Genomic DNA, 24,374 nt, shown 5'->3' with positions numbered 1-24,374 from the left:
GTTGTGATGCGAAGGACTGGCTAAGGACATAGAGGCTAGATGTTCAGGGTAGGCCAAGACTGTTGTGGGGGGGGGGCTGTGATGTGTTCTAATGCCAACATTAGATTCAGACCTCTGCCGAAAGAAATTTTTTCACTGACTGGACCTTCGTAAATTTTAAATTCAAGACCCCTGGTGTACTTGCCCACTTGACCGCAATGCATATATATCCACATTGAGGTTTGCAAGTGGTTCATTGTCAACTTGGCTGTCAGCCATATTCCCGATATTTTATTTTTAGTCTCTCAGTCAGAGTGGTTTTTTAACCACTGGATCGCTTTTAGAAGCGCCAGGAAGGGGACGTTACCCCCCCCCCCCTCCCGCCGCTGTTTCTCGAGTTTACCGTTTTTACTGGAGCACCCAAAAAAACAATCCAACGGTACTGCTGGCTGGACACAGAGGCAGTCTGGGACTCTGATCGCCTCTATGGCCTTGGAGGATCGGAGCAATATCATGTCACTTTCAGTCCAGGGTGCTTTTGCTTTTGAAGGTGAAGGAGGGATTTGGGGTCTTGGGGTCCTTATTTCCCCTTTTTTTTCCCCTGCCTGTACTTTTGCTTTACACGGAATCACACATATTTATTTTATAAAAGGAGGACCTGTCGTCCCTTATTTCTATTACAAGGGATGCTTACATTCTTGTAACAGGAATAAAAAAGTGATTAAAAAATTTAATAAAAAAGGGACAGTGTAAAAATAAAATAAGGAAAAACAAAAATATTTGAAAGCGCCCCCAGCCCTCCTTGCTTGCATATGTAGGTCACGCACACATATCTAAACGGTGTTTGCACCACACATGTGAGATATTGCCATGAATAATAGAGCGAGAGCAATAATTCTAGAACTAGACCTCCTCTGTAACCCTAAGCAGGTAACCTGTAAACATTTTTTTAAAGCTTCGCCTATAGAGATTTTTATATACCGTAGTTTGTCTCCATCACATGAGTGCAACTTTAAAGTGGGACGTGTTAGTTATCTATTTACTTTGCATTCTTCCTAAAAACTGGGGTATACACTGTATTTTTTTTTTCTTTAAATTCGTTAAAGTGGATTTTTTTCCCCCCCAAAAAATGCATTAAAAAAATTGCTGCGCAAATACTGTGCGACATAAAAAATTGCAACGATCGTCAATTTATTCCCTATGGTCTCTGCTTAAAAAAAAAAAAAAAATATATAACACACACACACACTATATATATATATATATATATATATATATATATATATATATATATATATATATATATATATATATATATACATACACATACACATACATATACATATATATATATATATATATATATACATACATACATATACATACATATACACACACACACACACACACACACATTTTTTTTTTTTTTTATAAACAAGAGCTCCCTCCAGTGGTCAGGTGTCACAACCCTTCCATTGCCCCACAAAGGACTCTCGGCCTTTATAAAGAAAAGATATTAGTTGACTGCAACCCATCAGACTCACATATATATATATATATATATATATATATATATATATATATATATATATATATATATATATATAGTTATGTGAGTCTGATGGGTTGCAGTCAACTAATATCTTTTCTTTATAAAGGCCAAGAGTCCTTTGTGGGGCAATGGAAGGGTTGTGACACCCGACCACTGGAGGGAGCTCTTGTTATATATATATATATATATATATATATAAAAAAAAAAAAAAAGTATGGAGCAGATACCACCCACCCCCTAGATTTCTTTTTATAGATAATGATGAACTCAGCAATAAATAAATCCCCCAAAAATTAGACAAAAGGCAACATGATACTGAAAAGTCTATTTTTCTTTATTTTAGCATTAACTTTGGTTTGCAGATTGACAAATGTTTACTTGGAGGCCTCTCTGCCCAAATACAAAATATATTTACAGCAATTTATTATCCTTCAGGTCTTTTCAGTCCCTTTAATGGAAAAAAAAAAAAAAAAAAAAAAAAAAAAAAAAAAAAAAAAAAAATCGGAAACAATATGCGAATCCACACTCTGCATTAAATCATGAAATATCCCACACCGACACATCCGATTGGATAAAAGTCACTATTTTGGAAAACGTCTCAATTCATTCATAACCCAGATGGCCATGCTGAGCAGGGCCAGGGAGCCAGATTGATGGGTGGCTGCCAGTGAAGTAGGGACGTACAGAAGCAAAGTGCTAATTCCAAGAGTCACCTGAAATAAAGAATAGTGTGAAAGTGTAAAAAAATATAAATAAAAACAAAACAATAAACAGTTTGTTTTTATCCCTCATTAAAAAATTAAAATAAAAAAACGCCCCCTGGTGTAGATCCAGCATCGATCATTATGAACGCTACTGTCTAGGGACCTGAGAAGAGGAGGATCGGAGCTGCTTTGTGCAAATCCACTGCAACAGAGCAGGTAAGTATAACGTGTTTTTTTTTTTTTTTCCAATAAAAATAACAAAACACAAAAATGAGACTTTACAATCACTAAGGCCTCTTTCACATGGGGCGGATCAGAAATGATCCGCCCCGTGATGATCCGATCGCTCCGTTGTCCCCGCTGAGCCGGCGGCGGACAGGGCGGTCTCCGCTCTCCTCTATGGGGATCGGATGAGCATGGACCGTCTGTCAGTGTTCATCCGATCCGCTCTGTAGAGGGATAGAAAAATAGGATTTTTCTCCGTCTGCAGAATCGGACAATAGCGGGTGTCTGCGGATGTTCATCCGCAGACACCCGCTATCCCACAGGGATGCATGTATGTCCGTATTTCATCCGCAAACGGATGGATGAAATACGGTCATAATGTCCGCATGTGTGAAAGGGGCCTAAGAATTGTCAGCTAGTGGGAGCTAGTGACGGGTGCAGTTTTTTTTCAGGGTCATCGGTAGCGTTCATTGTGATTGAATCTACACCGGGGGATATTGTTTTTAATTAGAATTAAAAATGAATTACAAAAAAAAACATATTATATTTACATGCTCCGTGCATTGGTTTTGCACAGAGCAGCCCCAGCCTCTTCTTTATGGGTCCTCGCCGGTGGTCCTGGCTCCTCCCCCCTGGCTGAGTGCCCCCAATAGCAAGCCTCTTGCGATCAGGGCACTCGAGCAGGCTCGCTCCTGAGCCACACTCCTGTGAATGTACATTGTCTATTCACACACAAATCGTGGCTCAGCTGCATCACCTGCTCTCTTTCCTCATTGGCTCGATCAATAGCAACTACTCCTGCGCGAGCCAGTGAGGAAAGGGAAACCCGAGAGAGCTGCTGCTCTAATGCACATAACTGGATCAAGATAGGGCACTGGTAAGTATAAGCGGTCCTGGCTTCTCCCCCCTGCCGAGTACCCACCCCCAATAGCAAGCTATAAGGGCACTCAAGCAGGCTCGCTCCCAAGCTGTGCTCCTGTAAATGGACATTGGCGCCTCTCCCCCCACTTTCTCCTCAGTGGCTCACTGGCTTTGACTAATTGGAGCCAATGGCGCCCGCTGTTGTGTGAGCCATTGAGGCTCTGGATTGAGATGGGGCTCAGGTAAGTATGGGGGGGGGGGGCTGCACACAAAAGGTTTGTTCCTTCTGACTTTAGAATCACTTTAATTCTCTATGTTTTTAATGAGCTGGCATTACCATGAACATTACTCTCCTACGCTGGCTACTATAGATACCATTACATTTAGGATGCAAAGTGTCGCCCTACATATGTAATTTGGATTCAACCAGCAGAATACGTGACCCTCACACACAGAAAACAGAGGGAGAGTCAGCAGAGGATTCTTATGGTTCCGTTGTATATCTATATAGTGGAAGTGACGCGATAGAGTTCACCTGTAGCACGTCAGAGAGGAATTACCTGTAAATACGCCATAGCAAGTAGACCGTTCACAGCCAGCCTGGTCCTCCGAGGAAGTGGGATATTCCGGGAATAGAAATACAACCCAGTAATGGCGGCTACAGAAGTGGTCCCCTATGGGAGGAACAAAGCTCTTCAGAAACAAGGTTGTGAGAAGCTACAGAATTAAACTGCAAGGCTTCCTTTACTCACAAGGATGCGATGGTTGAACTGTACAGTTGTTGGATTCTCAAAGATGTTCTTGAAGGTTGGGGAGAAGGCCAGAAGGTCATCTGGAATCCAGCGGTCCGCCATCTTTGGAAAGGAGTTGTAGACAAGGCCAGCGTCCAGACCAGCCACAAAGGCCCCTAAGAAGATACAGAGTGGAAGATTCCCGGTTATGATGGGACACGCTAGAGAAAATGTAGACTTCTATAGACAACCGGAGGATTAGGATAATGCCGTTTGCTATGCGACGTATACCTAAGTATAAACGGAATTCCTGAACTCACCAAGGAGAAGATTATATGGCGTTCAAGAAGGGATACAAAATCTTTCATCTTCAGGTTATACTGTCACCTACAGGGGGATTGGACACCAAACAAAAAATACTCAAGAAAACTAAACTGGCCCAAGATTCTCTCTCCTAGCATGCCGTATGGAGAATATGATCATAATCAGGGAGGGGCGGGGCCTATGTCGCTCAATAGATTCCAAGGAATGGATTTTATGAGTACAAAAATTAAGGGACACGTTAAAGAAGATTCCCAGGTATTGTTTTATATATTTACATTGATTCAGCTTGGACTAATGCAACTATGCAAATACCGTACTTCCTGGTCACATGCAGAGCGGCTGTCCTGCTGCATTGTGAACACAACAGGAGGTCACTCTCTAAGCACACATGAGAAATTCTTAAGCATCCCAAGGTGAGGAAGCTAGCAGCACTAGTCCAGATAAAGTCACTGCAAAAACAGATATCCAAATCCTCCGGAAGCTCAAAGCCAGAACCACATGGGGGAGAGGTACAAGTGAGATATATGGACATCGTGTGAAAGAGCTGTACACAGCGCGAGCCCCGCACCCCGCACACAGCGCAAGCCCCGCACCCCGCACACAGCGCAAGCCCCGCACCCCGCACACAGCGCAAGCCCCGCACCCCGCACACAGCGCAAGCCCCGCACCCCGCGCAAGCCCCGAACCCCGCACACAGCGCAAGCCCCGAACCCCGCACACAGCGCAAGCCCCAAACCCCGCACACAGCGCAAGCCCCAAACCCCGCACCCTGTATACAGCGCAAGCCCCGAATCCCTTACCCTGTACACAGCGCAAAACCCCGAACCCCACACCCTGTACACAGCGCAAGCCCCGAACCCTGTACACAGCACAAGCCCCGAACCCCCGCACCCTGTACACAGCGCAAGCCCCGAACCCCCGCACCCTGTACACAGTACTAAAAAAATAAAAAATTTTAAAAAGTAAATGGTTCATGGAGCTGAGCACCTGTGTGAACGAGCCCTTATGTTGTACAGAGGTATCATTCTATGGTTGGATACCTGAGAGTGCGGTGAGGAAGACCAGGCCTGTGGTCCAGTGTGTAAACATCCTCAACTTCAACAGCTGACGGGTCTCAGGCAACTATGGAGTGAAACAAAATCGTAATTCAATGTTTAAGGGGACATTCCTTCAATCACCGGTTCAACCTTCACCTTCTAGGGAAATAAATGTTATGCAATTTACATTTGGAAGAGGAGTAGATAAGAGATCGGAGTTATGAATACATTACCATATATACACACACATCATATTATGTCCCTACTTTGAGGATTATGTGCCTCCTCCTCGACTGTACAGAAATTTGAAGGACTGTTTGTTAAGGAATCCAATGCACATAATGATAATCAGAAAATGTCTATTTGCTTATGTGTATACATGTTCCCATGCTCCTTACTTATTATTTAGCATACAGATTGACCCTGTTCTGCGGAGCCAAGATGGCGTCTACACCCTACATCCCACGCGTGCAGAAGAATGCATTCGAGATAACAGAACCAGCTTCAACCAAACTTCAAGCATCAAGTTTCTTCATTTCTCTTGTATTGTAACCAATAAGATGTACCAATTAGACTGACATAATAATGACGTATCTTTCTGTATAAAATATTAACACCGCCCACGAATAAATCAGTATTTAGAAGTAGCCTGAGCTGAACATATCTCAGAGAGTGTTTACTTCTAATGTGCATGCACATTTATACTTTTTAATTAGGAATAGCAGCAGATAACCAAGAACTAATTTATAGTTCTTATCCATTTCATGTTGCTACACTGGAAACCATCAGCCACCAAAAGTCCCCGGGGGGGCGTCTCCCACCCCTCCAGAGAGGAAAAACACACATGGGGGAGGGTCTGAAACCTTGACTGCCAAGATTTGCACCTTATGTAAAACTTGCCATACACTAGGCCAGTGATGGAGAACCTTGGCACCCCAGATATTTTGGAACTACATTTCCCACGATGCTCAACTACACTGCAGAGTGCATGAGCATCATGGCAAATGTAGTTCCAACACATCTGGGGTGCCAAGGTTCACCAGCACTGCATTAGTAGATGTTCATAGGAACAGTCATCTGAAAATTCTCAGCACATTTGAGGAACGTGACAAATGTTTGAAACTTCAAAATATTATTTGCTTTAGAATTCTATTTCGAAATGAATGGACTTTCCCCAATAAAAACTGTATACACTATTAGATATTAGTTTGAAATCCCCCCCATCCAGCTCCTTCAAAATTTCACATCTCTGTGATTGAAAACTAACATTGATTTGACCCAACTAATAGAAGAAAAAAAAAAAATAATAATTATCGAACATTCTTAATCACTTGCCTACCAGGCACCTTCACCCCCTTCCCTGCCCATGCCAATCATTGTCACACTTTGAATGACAATTGCGCAGTCATGCAACGCTGTACCCGAATTAGATTTTTATCACTTTTTGGAGACCGACCATTTTTTTGGTAGTATTTAATCACAGATGTTTTCTTTATTTTTTGCAAAACAAAACGAAAAAAATAAAATAAATAAAAGACTGAAAATTGTTTTTTTATTTTAAGTTTCTGTTATAAAATTTTGCAAATAAGTAATTTTTCTCCTTCGCCGACGTGCCCCGATTAGGCTGCACTGATGCAGAGGCAATGATGATGCTGCACTGATAGGCGAGACAATGATGAGGAGGGGCAGCACTGATGATCAGTGCCCCGATTACCTGTGTGCACGCCCCCAGTCAGGATTGCGGGTTACCAGCTCTCTTCTCCTCACGCTGTAACAAAACGTGAGGAGAGGACTGCCAATAACTGCCGATTCTGTTTACACTGTGAACAGCTGTGATTGGACACAGAAGATCACGTGGCAAAGGGCTGCTGTGATTGGCCCTTTACTACGATCTCTGATCGGCTGTGTCCAGAAGGACACATCGATCACAGAGTGCCCACCTAGGGGTGTGGTTCCAGGAGGACTTCCATGGACGCCCTCCTGGAACAACAGAGTCATGCTGTAGCCGTCTTTCGGCTATAGTGTGGTAAGGAAGTGGTTAAAATGAAAATAAATTCAAATAAAAAAACTCTACAAGTGTATGGCCAGCTCTATACACAAATGTTGTGCCTTTCATTTTTTATTTTAAATTGAATGAATTTTACAAGGTAATAGTTTCCATCACTTTAAGCTGATTGAAAGCGGGTTTAAAGCCAAATTTCCAGTTCCAATTAGACATCAGGACACTGGGATTTATTTACCAAAGCTTAAGAGTGCAAGGTCAGGCTCATTTCTGAATAGAAACCAATCAGCTTCCAGGTTTTATTGCCAAAGCTTAAATTTAAAAAGCTGAAGTTAGAAGCGGATTGGTTTCTATGCAGAAGTGAGCCTGATTTTGCGCTCTCTAGCTTTAGTAATTAAACCTCATTGTGTGTTATCTTAGTTTTTTTCCATATAGAAATACAAAGAGATGGCACAATAAATAAGAATATAATACAATTCCACCACACATGATCTCGGGGAAGTTACCAGCTCTGATGAGCTGCATTCATCTCACCAACGCATTGCTATACCTTTTGTCTTGGGAAGAGCAGAGACAATCCCGTCCAAAGACTTGCACAATACAAAACCAAGGCGGAGCCTAAATGTGCGGCTAGCCGGTACTGACTGACGCGGGGAACATCATAGGAGTCCGGCTTCTCCTCCAATCCACTCTTCACCATGTACCAGCCCAGGAGACCCTGCAGAAAGACATACAGGTGGGAGAGCTGGAAAAAGCCAAATCGCTACACAAGGGGGCATGATATGACTCTTCCTGCTGATCAGTCCTCACCTGGAAGCAGACGAAGCCACACAGGAAGAGCACCCGTCCTTTCAGTGCACGGTTGAACCATCCCTTCCTCCAAAAGTAAATAGTGGGCAGAATGTACGCCAGACCCACTGCTCGCCCCCACATACGGTGGGAGTACTCCATCAACCAAATGAACTTGAACTCCTTCAGCGTCATGTCCTGATTCAATCTAAAGGAGAAAGAAAACAACAAGTTAACGCTCGATGTACACAGAAAGAAGAGGCCGGTTCAGCCACTGAGGACATTATGCAGACAGCAAATGTCAGGCAGGACACTTCATTACAGGAGTGAAAATCATGATGCAAATACTGTAGGCCTCTAGGCCAACAAAGTAGGATCATTAACAGGGTTGCACCGATACTAAAGGATATCCAAAGGTTTGTTTAAAAAGACAAACATGTCATACTTACCTCCTCTGTACAGTTGGATTTGCAGAGTGGTCCGATCCTCCTCTTCTGGGGTCCCTCAGTGACACTCCTGGCTCCTCCTCTTCTTGAGTGCCTCCATGGAGAGCCGCTCGCCCTCAGGGTACCCGTGCGGGCGTGCTCCTGTGTCCTCCTGCTGCGTCTATTGACACAGGACAGCAGGGCTTGGCCCTGCCCCCTTAAGCAAATGCACCGATACTTTCAGACTCAGTTCTTCCAGTTGTCAGTGCGGTGCGGTGGTGGGGGGCGTTACAAGCACCCCTGCTCCAGATCTGTCAGGATGGAGAGCGGAGGAGGGTGCGAAGGGGGGAGAAGGAGGGCGCGGAGGGGGGAGAAGGAGGACACGGGACAGTCAGGGGATGATCGGTGTGGTGGTGGGGGGCTTTACAAGCACCAATCTCCCTGTATAGATTTCAATAAAGCAGCTGAAAGCCGCAGGAGGGAGAGGAGCAGAAGCGGCTGTTAGCAGCTTTATTGAAATCTTTACAGGGAGATCAGTGCTTTTAAAGGCCCCCACTGACGCACCTATCATCCCCGACTGCCCAGGTATCAGATTTGCACGAGTAGACCGATACTAATGTTGGTATCAGTGCAAACCTAATTAGGATCCTTTACTGAACACACTATAAGTTACTGCTATGTGAAATGTGATAAAGGGTCCTAAGAGCAGTACCTTTGTGGGATAACTGCCAAGTCAGATTGGCATGCCTGGTACTGACAGCCGGCGTGTGAGCTTGCACCAGGGGCCAATGTCCTTGCGTGTGTATTCTATGTATGATGAGACTTCGCTCATCGATTGCTCAACCTCACGCCTTTCCTAGTGCCGGTTATTTATTTGCATCCTCGCACATCCTACACTGTGAATCTTGCTACTTACACTTTAAACTCAGGAAACTGCTGGTATTTTTCAAACTCCGCCACCCATTCTTGCTCATTGGTTGGTGGCTTCATCTCTTTAATGAGGTGCCAATCGACCATTGACAGGCCAGACTCTGTTAACCTGAGAAAAACAAGGCAGAAAACATGTCAATGCATCCTTGAAGGTGCTCATTTCTAATTCTATCACCAACAATTATATGTGATAAAAGCCAATAACAAGACAAAGAGGCAAAGAGAATGCCGATAGAGGACAAAAACAATGAATTTACCTAGTAACTCCTCCGAGGAGAACAGCGCCCCCTACCATGCCACTACATAGAAGCAGCCATCGTCCTATTGCTCTGTTTGCAACAGCATTTGGTACGGACCCCACAGCCGCTCTGGAAGGTGTAACCATGTCGGATATTGTAGTGCTTTTCCATCTTTTCTGTATGCCATGTTTCCATAGGGCGCCGGTCTGCTAAAATAATCACAGATAAAGAATTAAACAGCCTTTAATATATTCTAGCATATCACGCAAGCTTGGAAATTAAATCGTTCACATTTTTCCTTCCTCCAGCTGCCCTTTGAAACTACTATGAACACTAAAGATTCGGTTGCTCAGCTGTCTATTTCATTGCAGAACTGTCTGCAGACACCGTGCTCAATGCCTACAAGGTTATATCAAAGACAGTGTTCCCTCAATTACTTTAGAGGTGCAGACTCCAGTTATCAGCCATAAGTCCAGCATTTTTTTTTTTTTTTAGTTTATGAAAGCGGTCCGAACGGCTCATTACCTGCTAGATCTCTTTCAAAAGCAAGTGTCTCTTAGGCTTACCATTTTTATTGGCGCACCCAAGAAACGATCAGATGATGTGGCTGGTTGGGTCACAGTGTGACCCACCCCCACGGATACGTGTTTTTATGGCACGCCACATACATCAGGATGCACCTGAGCCTTCTTGGCTCCTGATGATGTCCCTGGAGTGACGAAACACGTACGCCTAGGGGGTCATACGTGGTTTGGAAGCCGCTTCCACAGAGTGGCAGTAATCTACTAAAATCGGCAGATGATCCCGGGGGTTCGTTTTGCACTCCTGTGACCCATTTTCAGCAGAGAGCCTGACTGTAGTCCGCTCTCTGCTGATGTCACAGGAATCAGTCCAAGCACCGCGTCATCCCGACAATGGAAGCCTGGATCCGCCAGGTGCCTGGACCGACACCCGTCTCAGCCTCTTAGCGAGCCGCTCCCCGCACCTCCACAGCTCAGTGCTCCAGTTAGCATAGAGGAGCAGAGTGCTGCCGATTGACAGGCAGCAGCTCTCTGCTCGGGGAACTGTGAGAACCGAGCCATTGGTGATATTCAACTGCTCAGTTCTTGCAGAGGTGCCGGGGGACAGATGCACCATCCGCAGGTAAGCATGACGGGGGGGGGGGGGGGGGAGGGAACCCCCATACTTCTCTTTTAATTATAGGTTTAGATTATTTGTTTGATTTGCACAGTTTTATAGAGGGCAAGTGCAGCTATACATCAGATTGATTTGAGACAGATCGGCTGCTATAATAGATTTTCTAATCCACCTAGATATTGTATTTTTTTGGTTGCTCTAGTTCTTTTCTTGGAAATGAAAAAAAAAAAAAAAAAAAAAAAGAAGAAGTATGAATATGTTGGTGGACTTCCTCCAGAATTTAGTGAGCTCCTGAAAAGCTAACAAACATCTTCAGGCTTCTAAATTGTGGAAATTGACTTCGTTATCAGTAGATTGGATTGTCACAGAACAATGGAATAATATCTTGTGATTTATGAAAATACTGTAAGTTACTGTCTCCAAAACAACCACGTTGGACAGAATAGTGCAATATGATTCTGACACTGAAGGCACTTTCACACTGAGGCGCGGGGGTGTTGGCGGTAAAGCCCTGCTAGTTTTTGCGGCGCATTACTGTAATTTTAGAGGCGCTTTTTTTGTCCACTAGCAGGGCACTTTTAACCCCCGCTAGTGGCCGAATAAAGGGTTAATAGCTCCCGTAGGCGCTTTGGTGGCACTGCCCATCGATTTCCATGGGCAGAGGCACTTTAGAAGCAGTGTGTACACAGCTCCTAAAGCGCCCCAGAGATGCTGCTTGCAGGCCTTTTTTTTTTTTTTTTTTTTTAACGTCCTGCAAGCGCACCGCTCCAGTGTGAAAGACCCCGGGCTTTCACACTGGAGAGGTGCTTTACAGGTGCTATTTTTAGCGCTATAGCGCCTGTAAAACGCCTCAGTGTGAAAGTAGCTTGGAGAGAGCGTGAATAACACTGATCCTCCTTCCTGACACTAGTAGAACCATTTCAAATGTCACAACTTTTTCTGCATATATCTCTATGTGTTTGAAGGGAGGTTGTAGAAACCCCTTTTAGGACTGTAAAAAGATCCAATGTAGGAAATTTCTTGATCGGGGGCTTCCTCTTCCTTGCTTTTTTAGAAAAAAACATTTAAAGCGGTGCTCCCCCCCCAAAAGGGGAAGTTCTGCTTTAAGCACCACCCCCCCCCCCCCTTCTATGCCATATTTGGCATGCAATGTTTTTGCACGTTTGTGAAGCTGCAAGCTGTCACAGCCAGGTGCCCACAGATGTAATGTTGGCGTTGGGGAGAAGAGAGGGAGAGAATGGATGGTTCGGTTGGCCACAATCGCTGGATCCTGGGACAGGTGAGCGTGTGAATTAAAAGTCAGCAGATACACTTTTTGAAGCTCCTGACTTAATAAAACACAAAAATGACTGCAGCTCCGTTTTAATAAGTTTTTAACCACTGCCTTAATGCTCTATAGCCGAAAGATGGCTACAGCCTGGTTCTGTTGTTCCAGGAGGGCGCCCATGGACAACCCCCTGGAACCACACCCCTCGCACGCCACCTATGTTGTGCATCCGGTGTGCTCTGTGATCACTGTGTCCTTCAGACACAGCCAATCACAGATCAGAGTAAAGGGCCAATCACAGCTGATCACAGTGTAAATGGAGTTGCCGGTTATTAGCAGTAGTTTCCTCATGCATTGTAACAGCATGAGGAGAGGAGAGTGGGTAGCCCGTAATCCTGCCAGGGGATATCTACACAGATAATAAGGGCACAGATCATCAGGGCTTTCCCCATCAGTGGCGCCCATCGGGGCTTTCCACATCAGTGCAGGAGAAAAAAAAAAAAAAAATTACCTATTTGAAATTTTTTTTTATAATAGAAACTAGAAAAAAAAAAAAAGAAAAAAAAAAGTTTTTCTCAATTTTTTGTTTAGCAAAAAAAAAAAAAAAAAAAAAAAAAAAATCGAGTGGTGATTAAATACCACCAAAAGAAATCTGTCTCAGAACAATACTAAAAATTTCATATGGGTACAGTGTTGCATGACTGCGCAAACGTCATTCAAAGTGTGATAGCGCTGAAAGCTTAAAATTGGCCTAGGCAGGAATGGGGTGAATGTGCCCGGTAGGCAGGTGGTTAATAAGGCTCTTCTGCTAATTTGATTTCTAGAAAGTTAGATAAGGCTAACACTTGTACTTTAAAAAGGTGCGTCAGATTTACACCCCCCCAAAAAAAAAGCAAGGTCCATGAAGACGCAGATGAGCGAGTTTGGGGGCGACGACTTGTCTGTCCTGACCTCAAACCGACAGAACACTTTTGGGATGAATTCGAGCGGAGACTGAGCCAGGCCTTCTCATCAAACATCAGTGCCTGACCTCACAAATGCCCTTCTGGAAGAATGGTCAAACATCCCCATAGACACACTCCTAAACCTTGTTGACAGCCTTCCCAGAAGAGTTGAAGCTGTTATAGCTGCAAAGGGTGGGCCAACTCAATATTGAACCCTACGGACTAAGACTGGGATGCCATTAAAATTCATGTGCGTGTAAAGGCAGGTGTCCCAATACTTCTGGTAATATAGTGTATATACTGTGAGCGCCAACTTTTTTTTTTTTTTAAATGGCGCTTATCCCTTTCTATACACACACACACACACACACACACACACACACACACACACACACACACGAGCGGTGGGGGAAAACTGCATGCAATTCAAACAGGAATTGCACTGCATTCCCATTTAAATCGCATGTAATTCTTTGCAGTTCAATTTGAGCTAGTTTGTTTTGTATTGACGCAAATTACATCGTAAAGTATCGGTTTCGGGAGCATTTGAACGAGTACCGATACTCACGCAAATGCTTGGTATCCGCATCAATGCGCCCCTAATTTAAATGTTTTCCTGGAGTCCAGCTTCGATTGCCTTCAAGCCTGACTCACTACAATACACACACACACACACACCTGGGCTATATACTAATGCATTTCTTTCTGCTTGTAAAGCAATGATAAAAATACAAGCATAATCCTTTTTTTACTTAGGAATGCAAAACTAAAGGCAAAATTGTTTCTTTCGTTTTGGATAGTGTGGAGAGGGATTAGACCCCCTGTCAGTTTTTTGCTGTCTGTGTCCCAGTTAGGGAGATTCATCCTCTCTATTTGTCCTGCTTACCATTATCATTGAAAGTAAAAGAAAATCCCACATTTTGGGTTGTCCCCAGAAAAGTAATAGAGGGGCAATCTCCAATAGGGGGCATTAATTCTGATGGTCTAGGGGTCCCCAAGGGATCTCCTTAAAGTGATTGTACACTTTTGTTTTATTTATTTATATTTTATTTTATAGAAGAAACCTGCTATACTTACCTGCTCTGTGCAGTGGTTTTGCACAGAGCCGCCTGGATCCTCCTCTTCTCCGGTCCCTCCTTGCTGCTCCTGGCCCCTCCCTCCTGTTGAGTCCATTCAGGCACAGAGCTGTAGTTCGGCTCCGCCCACCTCTCTCTCTCTCTCTCTCCCCCGATTGGCTAACTACAGCAGCGGCGCCGCTGCGGCGTCTCAGCCAAATCAGGAGGGAGAGTCCCGGATGGATGAGGGACTTGTGGACATCGCTGGATAGAGATGGGGCTCGGGTAAGTATTAGGAGGGGCTGCTGCACACAGAAGGCTTTTTCTCTTACTGCATAGAATGCAGTAAGAAAAAAAAACAAAAAAAAACAAACACCTTCTGCCTTTACAACCCACTTTAATTTGCAGAGATTGCCTCTCACTTTCTGTTTTGGCTATGGGACAGGAAGTGAAGGTAAAATCTTGTGAACGGGGCACAGATGGTAAAAAAGAAACCAACTGGGGTTATAACCTTCCCTTACTGTATTCAAATAAGTATTTAGGAATTTAGAAAATAGTTCCATTTTAACTGTAGTGAAAAACTTACCTGGCTTTCAGCAGTGTGGATGAAACGCAGAGCTTGCACCCTGCTGTGCGTCACGCAGGAACGAAGGGTTAGGAGAAGCATTTTTTCACCTATGAAAACATATATAAAGTGCTTTGTTAATATATGAAGATGTCCTGCAGTGACAGCACATTGGAGAGCCGGACCACTGCAAATCACTCCGGAGGACAGAGGTCTGGAACGCCAGCGACACGCTCCCTGCACAACGCTCCAATAAACAATACTAATGGTTACTACAGAGAGAGTAGAGCTGGTATGAGATGGGTGGGAGGGGATACTCAGTCCCCAATAGTATGCACACAACAAAAAAACAGAATTGCCCATGGGACTTTAAGAGCACACCTCAAGTAAAATTTATAATTTTTTTTTTTTTTTAACATACATTTAAAAACAACATGTAATACAGAAAAAAGAAAATAAATATATGAAATATCAACATATTGGTAAATTTTACATCCATGAAACCTGGATGATGTATATGTATATCTTTAGGGGATTGCGCTTCCTGATGACGCTCAAATGCGAAACACGTAGGAGTTGTGGGAGACATACGGTCCTTGAATACAAGCCAGGAACAGGTCAGTCCAGTGGAGGGAGATCAACACCACCTGTGGAACATCAGTGGACTGCCCGATTTTAGAACGGTTTTCTCATTGCTGGAAAGGCTTGGTGTCGGCCAATAGACACATTGAAATGTGAGTGCAATACGTTTTTTATTGATTTTTCCATTAAAGTTAAAACGATTTTACACTATATTGGTTCCATTTAATTTTGTATGAATATATGGACGTTGAGGAATTGCTAACGGGAGGAATGCGTTGTGGATTGGTTATCCGTTGAATGAACCGAAGGCTTACTGATTGGGGACATCTGGTGAGTGGCCATTCTGCTTGGTGATGGTGGCACAGTTTTGGTTATTTTAGTTGACACAAGTGGACTTTTGATTAGAAGATGATCGGTGATTAAGACGGCACAGTTGGAGCAATCGAATTAAAATATCGCACAATAAGGACGCTATATTTTTTGCAATTATAAATTAATGTCTTGTGTATATATTTTGTATAATATGGGGGCACAGTGATTATTTAGTGAATATAAGTATTATTAAGCATATTCTATTGAGAAGGGGGTAGTATAAATAGTGAGTGGGGGGCGCAATCCCCTAAAGAGAGATATATACATCATCCACTTACCCTGGTTTTTCGGGGGGGGGGGGGGGGGCTAAGACTGGGATTGCGGCGGACCCTCAAGCACAGCAAGGGGGGGGGTTGAGCGCTGGTACAACTTGGTATTCATGAGACCTGGATGTCATAAAGATGACTGTCAGTAGTCTGGGATAGCTGTGCTAGTCCTCGACATGTTTCGCGAGAGTTGCCTCGCTTCTTCGGGAGAAGTGCAGATAGATGCAATTAGTGAAGGACTCCTGGCCTACTAGCGCGGTATAGAGGACGTTTTGTGAAGTATTCAAAAGAGTTTGCATGTTCTCCCTGTGCCTGCACGGGTTTTCTCTGGGTACTCTTGTTTTCTCCCACACGCCAAAACATGCTGGGGCGATAATTGTCTCCTAGCCAAATTGGCCCTAGTATGGGTGAGGGACTTTAGAGTGTAAGTTTCTTGGGGGGGAAGAGACTGATGTGAATGGGCAATACAGTATCTCACAAAAGTAAGTACACCCCTCACATTTTTGAAAATATTTTCTTCTATCTTTTCATGTGACAACACTGAAGAAATGACACTTTGCTACAATGTAAAGTAGTGAGTGTACAGCTTGTATACCAGTGTAAATTTGCTGTCCCCTCAAAATAACTCAACACACAGCTGTGGACTTAGGGGGGGGGGGGGGGGGGGGGTACAGAGGTTGGCTGTGGACGGAGGATAGAAAATGCTTGCCCAGGGTCCTAACAATATTAAAGGCGACCCTGAATATTCCTATTATTCACTCTGTGTAACAATGTCATTGTCGGGAAAGGGTCTGTCTGCTGGCAAGATCCATCATTTGGCGTGCAGTACTGAGGTCCACCAGCAGGTGTCTCCTGGCAGTTTGTAACTGTCAGGAGAGACTTTCCCTGTTGGTGTTATGTCATCATTGGGCCGCAGTACTGGCATCCACCAGCGGATGGATCCTGGCAGTGTGGAGAAGACAACACTTCCTGCGCTCAGGTGTTACATGAGGACAATTACTGCAGTCTTAATAAATACCCGACAAGCCCTCACATGCTTGCCTTAGTATCGCTCTCTCCATGTGCCCTGACCTTGAGCCTGCATCTGACCCGACCTCTGCCGATCCCATCCTGGTCTTGTCCCTCTTGTCTCCTTTTTGCCTGGGATCCCTGCTCTGCAGCCCATCCATCTGTCCTCTCCCTCTGGTTCCTCATCCTTACCCATCCACTGATCCCCCGTGTGTTTGACCTTGGCCTGGCTTTTGTTTACGATTCTGGTATTTCCCATTCATTGTATATTATATGTGGTTGGTTTGTTTTCACTTTCTTGTCACTTATTATAATAAGCACTATTATTATTTCACCTACATGCGTTTTGGGTTTCCTCTGTGCAGTCCACACAGACTGGTCTAATAATTCCCTGATAGCCATATGCAAATGTGTCTGTGCCACACAATAAAAGATGCAGCCATATACCTCATCAAGAGCACCACCTGGCGCCCCTCCCCTCATCTGACGGTTGCAGCAGGCGAGGCTGAAAATGACATCAGTCAGGAGGAGAGAGAGGCGGTGAGCCACCCGAGCGGCACCCCCCCAACGAGGCACACGGCTACCATTTCCACCATACAACACAAGACACTTTTGCAGATGACACCACCAAACAGATACCCACTTGTCCGCAGGCCGGGTGACGTGAATTAATCACGGGCACTGACAGGCTGGAGTTTTAGTGGTGGCAAGCCAGGTGCGGGCCGCGGGTTGCCGACGCCTGGCCTAGGCTAGAAGAAGATTGCCAAGACCCTGAAACTGAGCTGCAGCACGGTGGCCAAGACCATACAGCGGTATAACAGGACAGGTTCCACTCAGAACAGACCTCACCATGGTGGACCAAAGAAGATGAGGTCACATGCTCAGCGTCATATCCAGAGGTTGTCTTTGGGAAATAGACGTACGAGTGCTGCCAGCATTGCTGCAGAGGTTGAAGGGGTGTGGTGTCAGCCTGTCAGTGCTCAGACCATACGCCACACACTGCATCAAATTGGTCTGCGTGGCTACATTGTTTTACATTGTAGACAAGTGTCATTTCTTCAGTGTTGTCACATGAAAAGATGAATGAATGAATGAATGAATGAATGAAATACTTATATAGCGCACAATGCGAACTGAATCGCCTCTAGGCGCTGTGGCGAGCTTTGATCATCTGCTAAAAGAGGAAGGTCTTGAGTTTTTTCCTAAAAGCCAGGTGATTTTCTTCCAGGCGGATGTTTATTGGTAGAGCATTCCATAGCCGAGGCCCTTGGACAGCGAATCTCCGATCCCCCTTGGATTTATACCGGGCTTTGGGCACGAGGAGGAGGTTTTTGTTGGCTGATCGAAGACTGCGGTTTGGTGTGTAATGATTTATTTTCTCCATTAGGTATTGCGGAGCTTCTCTATGCACGCATTTGTGGGTGAGGCAAAGGGTCTTGAACGTGATCCGATTTTTTACGGTTAGCCAATGTAAGCTCCTCAGTGAAGGAGAAATGGATTCCCAGGGTTTTTTCCCTGTTATCAGCCTTGCCGCCGTGTTTTGGATCAGTTGTAATCGCGCAAGTTGATATTGTGGTAATCCTATGTAAAGCGAGTTTGCGTAGTCCAGTCGTGAATTAATGATTGTTCCAACTACCACTGCTTTGTCATTCTTTGGGATAAAAGGGATGAGTCTGCGAAGCATGCGCAGCAGATGGTGAGATCGACTGACTACTGCTCCTATTTGCGCATCCATTGACATTTGTGCGTCTAAAATAACCCCGAGACTCTTGGCTTTGGTCTTTGGGGAGATAGTCTGCCCAAAGACGGTTGGTGGAGACCAGGAGGTTTTGGTTGCGGGCTTATGATTTGGGTGTAAGATAAGAAGCTCTGTCTTTGATTGGTTCAGCTGGAGGGAGTTGGTGGTCATCCAGTCCTCTATTGATTTGAGGCAGTTTTCAAGTTGTTGTTGGTGATCTTTTTTTCCATTGATCCGGAAATAAAGTTGCGTGTCGTCAGCGTAAGAGTGGAAGCAGAGATCTGAGCATCTGATGATTTGAAGGAGTGGGCGAATGTAAATGTTGAAGAGAACGGGTGACAACGGAGAGCCTTGAGGGACTCCGCAGGTGACTGCCCGAGTTTCGGAGAGGAATTTTCCTAGTTTCACTGTCTGTGACCGATTTCCTAGGAAGGACGCGAACCAATGGAGATCTATGTCTTGGACTCCGGCTACTTCTGTGAGGCGGACGAGTAGAGTATTGTGATCTACTGTATCAAACGCTGCACTTAGGTCTAGCAGTACGAGGAGACACGGCTCTCCGTCATCTGCCGCTTCAAGGGCGTCATCCCAAATCTTGAGGAGAGCTGTTTCTGTTCCATGACCCGGGCGGAAGCCTGATTGCAGCGGGTCCAGGAGTTTGTGAGTATCCAGGTGAAGTTGTAGCTGATGTACTACAGCTTTCTCTATGATCTTAGAAATGGTGTTGAGGCTTGTAATCGGCCTACGGTTGTATGGATCCTGAGGGTCCAGGTTTGGTTTCTTGAGTAGAGGTTTGACGATGCCTTGTTTGAGGATGCTGGGAACAATCCCTTCGTAGAATGATCGGTTTATGAGGTGGGTTATGGTTGGAGCCACGATGTCGGAGCATTCTTTCAGTAGTTTTGTGGGGATGATGTCAATAGGTGAGGTACTGTCACGCAGTTTATTAATGATGTTTTTTGCGGTGTCTACGGTAATTGGGGATAGTGAAAATTTTGGCGGTTGCGGTATGTTGGTGCGGACATCCTCTTTATGTATTTGCTGGCTGAGGTCGGATGTTTTCTTCTGACAAATTGTTTCCCTGATGGTTTTGACTTTATCGATGAAAAAATCTGACAGTTTGTCACAGTAATCCTGGGATTCGCTTTCTGGGGGTTCTAGGCACACCGGATTCATTGATTGATTAACCAGTTTAAACAGTTCCCGTGGTTGGTTTGCGGCCGTTGAGATTGTATATGAGAAGTGGTCCTTTTTGGCTTTGAAGATTGCTTTCCGATAATTCTCTGTCAGACCTTTGTAGTTAAATAGGTTTTCCTCGGTGGGATTTCTTCTCCATGTTCTTTCCGCTCTTCTGCGTTCTTGCTTTAGTACGGAGAGGGAGCTATTAAACCATCCAGCATTTTTCTTCCTGATGAGAGCCCTGCGTTTTGGTGCTACCGAGTCTGCTGATTGCAGTAATGCCTTGTTCAGGGAGTTGAGTGTTTCCTCCGTAGAGTGGTTTAAGGTTATTGTAGATATTTTTTTGGACAGAGTGGTTTTGAAGGCTTCGGAGTACAGTTTTTTATGCGATCTGGTCCAGTGCGTTGTTACAGGTTTCCGTTTTGCGTTGGTGATGTTGGTAGTGATTTTGAATTTGATGGCGTGATGATCCGTCCATGGCAGAGTTATGTTGTCGAGTATGTTGACGTCGATGTTCTGTTTGAAAATGAGGTCCAGGGTGTGTCCTGACACATGCGTGGGAGTCTTTATCAGTTGCTGTAGACCCAGTTCTTCTAGTTGATTGATGCAGGCAGTCGCGATGGGGTCTTTAGGCTCGTTTGCCCAAAGGTTGAAATCTCCGAGTGCCAGGAAATTTTTGAATTTTAGGGTGTGCATTGCAAAGGATTCCGTGAGGGGTGAAAGAAGATTGGACTTTGGTCCCGGTGGTCTGTAGCACAGTAGAATATGAGTGGTGTCATGGGGTGTTGGTTGAAAATGTAGCGTCAGGGTTTCCATAAAAGACACTAGGTTCTGAGATGATGGTTTAGTGAGATCCAGGTGACCTTTAAAGATCACTGCTAGGCCTCCTCCTTTTTTCCCTATCCGGTGTTCGGTTAGGATCCTGTAGTTTTCCGGCACCAATTCGGTGAGGATGGTGTTGCAGTCAGAGGTTAACCAGCTTTCGGTGATGAAGAGACAATCTACATTGTTCTCGATGATGAAGTCGTGTACTTCCAGTCTATGTTTGACTGCAGACCTGGCGTTAATCAAGGCGCAATCTAATTGTAGTGGTCGAGTAGATGTCTTCCTGTGGTTGGGAGCTGCTTGTCGTCCGGTTTTTAATAGTTGTTCCCTTTGAAGTATTTTTTGTATGGAAGATGGCAATGTGGTGTTGATGTTCCTTAGTCTGTGCAGAACTTCAGCTGAGTATTTGAAGTAGCACATGGTTTGTGGATGCTGTTGATGGTACTATGGGCCTAAGATGATGATCCTGATCAGGGTATTGATCCTGAGGTGGGGCTAGGTATCAGACTTGCCGCCGTGCTTGAGGCTATTAGCGCGCAAGTTGATCAGGGGATGCCTATATGGATGCGGAAGGAGTTGTTGTATTCGGTTGCTGGCTGTTCCAGCTGCCTTTACTTAAGGTGGAGGTCTCCGCTTAGAAAAGAAGTCTGGCTGTGATCTGGAATAGTCGTCCTAGGATAGCGTAAAAAATGGAAAGGAGGCCGGAGGTAGGGGTATGCTAACCTATGGTTGTTCCAGAGGAAGGCAAAAAACCCCCTGACAGTAGCAGCCAAATGCACCAGTGGGGCAGAAGATAGAAGAAAATATTTACAAAAATGCGAGGGGTGTACTTACTTTTGTAAAATACTGTATATATGTAAAGCGCTGCATAAATTGACAGTGCTATAAAAGTACCTGAAATAAATAATAACTCCTAAGACCCCCCCCCCCCACCACTTCCCCCCAAGCTCACCTCCAGGACTTTCCAGAGCCTCTCCCATCATTTTGGAACCCCAACCTGTTCAGAGCCTGTCCTTTCCACAGGAACTCCCCACCGCAACCTATCCCGAGCCTCTCCCATCCTCTGACCCCCCCCCCCAATCTGTCCTCCTACTCTGCCACCAAATAAACTGAATTTTACTTTTTTCCATGAACTCATCCGATGCAGTCATTCGATCACTTACCTTTCCTTCTAGTCTATAAGATCTCACATCCACACACTCCCAGTCCTTTTGTATTGCAGTTGTAACGTCTCCCTTTAGTTAGTGCAGCACAGAGCAGACTGTTGGCTCCATAGAAATCCTGTATTATAAAATAATAAGAGGTTTTAATATATACAGTATTTATTGGTGTATAACACTCACCTTTTCACCATGAAAATCGGATGCAAATAGCGTGTCATACGCCAATACAAAAATTTTAGTTTTTTCCTGAAACTTCCCTCTTAAAATGAATGTACAAGTCTGACCACTGGAGGACAGGCGGGGGGGGGGTGGGGTCAGCACAAGTCTGACCACTGGAGGACAGGCGAGGGGGGGGGGGGGTCAGCACAAGTCTGACCACTGGAGGACAGGCGAGGGGGGGGGGGGGGGGTCGGCACAAGTCTGACCACTGGAGGACAGGCGAGGGGGGGGGGGGGTCGGCACAAGTCTGACCACTGGAGGACAGGCGAGGGGGGGGGGGGGGGGCAGCACAAGTCTGACCACTGGAGGACAGGCGGGGGGGGTCAGCACAAGTTTGACCACTGGAGGACAGGCGGGGGGGTCAGTACAAGTCTGACCACTGGAGGACAGGCGGGGGGGTCAGTACAAGTCTGACCACTGGTGGACAGGCAGGGGGGGGGGGTCAGCACAAGTCTGACCACTGGAGGACAGGCGGGGGGGTCAGTACAAGTCTGACCACTGGAGGACAGGCGGGGGGGTCAGTACAAGTCTGACCACTGGAGGACAGGCGGGGGGGGGTCAGTACAAGTCTGACCACTGGAGGACAGGCGGGGGGGGGGGGGGTCAGTACATGTCTGACCACTGGAGGACAGGCGGGGGGGGGGGTCAGTACATGTCTGACCACTGGAGGACAGGCGGGGGGGGGGTCAGTACATGTCTGACCACTGGAGGACAGGCGGGGGGGGTCAGTACATGTCTGACCACTGGAGGACAGGCGGGGGGGGGGGGGGGGGGTAGTCAGCACAAGTCTGACCACTGGAGGACAGGCGGGGGGGGGGTAGTCAGAACAAGTCTGACCACTGGAGGACAGGCGGGGGGGGGGGGTAGTCAGAACAAGTCTGACCACTGGAGGACAGGCGGGGGGGGGGGTAGTCAGCACAAGTCTGACCACTGGAGGACAGGCGGGGGGGGGGTAGTCAGCACAAGTCCGACCACTGGAGGACAGGCGGCGGGGGGGGTAGTCAGCACAAGTCCGACCATTGGAGGACAGGCGGCGGGGGGGTTTGGGTGTCAGCACAAGTCTGGCCACTGGAGGACAGGCGGGGGGGGCGTGTCAGCACAAGTCTGACCACTGGAGGACAGGCGGGGGGGGCGTGTCAGCACAAGTCTGACCACTGGAGGACAGGCGGGGGGGGGGGGGGGTGTCAGCACAAGTCTGACCACTGGAGGACAGGCGGGGGGGGGGTAGTCAGAACAAGTCTGACCACTGGAGGACAGGCGGGGGGGGGGGGGGTAGTCAGCACAAGTCTGACCACTGGAGGACAGGCCGGGGGGTCAGCACAAGTCCGACCACTGGAGGACAGGCGGCGGGGGGGTTTGGGTGTCAGCACAAGTCTGGCCACTGGAGGACAGGCGGGGGGGCGTGTCAGCACAAGTCTGACCACTGGAGGACAGGCGGGGGGGGGGGGGTGTCAGCACAAGTCTGACCACTGGAGGACAGGCGGGGGGGGGGGGGTGTCAGCACAAGTCTGACCACTGGAGGACAGGCGGGGGGGGGGGGTGTCAGCACAAGTCTGACCACTGGAGGACAGGCGGGGGGGGCGGTGTCAGCACAAGTCTGACCACTGGAGGACAGGCGGGGGGGGGGGGGGTCAGCACAAGTCTGACCACTGGAGGACAGGCGGGGGGGGGGGGGGGGTGTCAGCACAAGTCTGACCACTGGAGGACAGGCGGGGGGGGGGGGGGGGGGTCAGCACAAGTCTGACCACTGGAGGACAGGCGGGGGGGGGGGGGGGTCAGCACAAGTCTGACCACTGGAGGACAGGCGGGGGGGGGGGTCAGCACAAGTCTGACCACTGGAGGACAGGCGGGGGGGTGTCAGCACAAGTCTGACCAATGGAGGACAGGCAGGCTCTGGGGTGTCAGGCAGTACACACACAGCTCCATGCTCTCACATGAAGAATAGGGAATGTTGGGGGACACACAGTACAGGGTGTAGTACTGCCCGCTCTCTCCCCCGCAGACACATCTACCTCTCAGAGGAAGCTCCTCTCAAATATTCTGCACCCCGGAAAGTCCAGAAATGTCACTTACATAAACGCCGCCATATTGACGTGACGTTAGCGGAAGTACGTCAAACTCCATCGCCCGGAAACTTCTCTGGGACGTCACATCCGGGGAGCCCTAAGGAATCGCCAATGTCTCCGCATTGGAAGAACTCGTACTCCGATAAGGGGGCGCAGACCACCTCGCCCGTTACCGTCTTCCCAGCTGAAC

At 46.6% G+C, this 24,374-nt stretch overlaps 1 protein-coding gene across 3 annotated transcripts; it reads right to left on the bottom strand.

Moving 5' to 3' along the window:
• Positions 1–1,844: 1,844 nt before the first annotated feature.
• Positions 1,845–24,338, bottom strand: COX15 (cytochrome c oxidase assembly factor COX15). 3 transcript variants are annotated; one of them, XM_077455644.1, is made up of 11 exons: positions 24,192–24,338; positions 21,900–22,017; positions 14,788–14,876; positions 9,817–10,004; positions 9,546–9,668; positions 8,226–8,412; positions 7,966–8,133; positions 5,417–5,498; positions 4,074–4,228; positions 3,882–3,995; positions 1,845–2,244 (listed from the first exon to the last, which is right to left on the bottom strand). In XM_077455644.1, exons 3-11 carry the CDS (start codon positions 14,866–14,868, stop codon positions 2,113–2,115), a joined length of 1,230 nt encoding a protein of 409 aa, XP_077311770.1. In that variant the 5' UTR covers positions 14,869–14,876; positions 21,900–22,017; positions 24,192–24,338; the 3' UTR covers positions 1,845–2,112. The 3 variants fall into 3 exon arrangements, with proteins under 3 accessions (XP_077311770.1, XP_077311768.1, XP_077311769.1); XM_077455642.1 differs by having other exon boundaries at positions 9,817–10,007; positions 24,192–24,336; XM_077455643.1 differs by having other exon boundaries at positions 9,817–10,007; positions 24,131–24,252.
• Positions 24,339–24,374: the final 36 nt, after the last annotated feature.

This window comes from Lithobates pipiens, unplaced genomic scaffold (genome assembly GCF_037356315.1).
Source record: "Lithobates pipiens isolate NorthernLeopardFrog02 unplaced genomic scaffold, aLitPip1_a1.2 Scaffold_25, whole genome shotgun sequence".
Classification (NCBI taxonomy): domain Eukaryota; kingdom Metazoa; phylum Chordata; class Amphibia; order Anura; family Ranidae; genus Lithobates; species Lithobates pipiens.
The sequence above is the reverse complement of the archived record's forward strand: the minus strand, read 5'-3'. Positions and strand labels throughout refer to the sequence as shown.

Bases quoted from the DNA above. Each gene is read 5' to 3' on its own strand.
- COX15 (XM_077455642.1), bottom strand. From the start codon at position 14,868: ATGCTTCTCCTAACCCTTCGTTCCTGCGTGACGCACAGCAGGGTGCAA. The intron at 10,008-14,787 runs GTAAGTTTTTCA...TGATTATTTTAG, and splicing joins TCCACACTGCTGAAAGCCAG to CAGACCGGCGCCCTATGGAA. The intron at 9,669-9,816 runs GTAAATTCATTG...TGTTTTTCTCAG, and splicing joins CTCCTCGGAGGAGTTACTAG to GTTAACAGAGTCTGGCCTGT.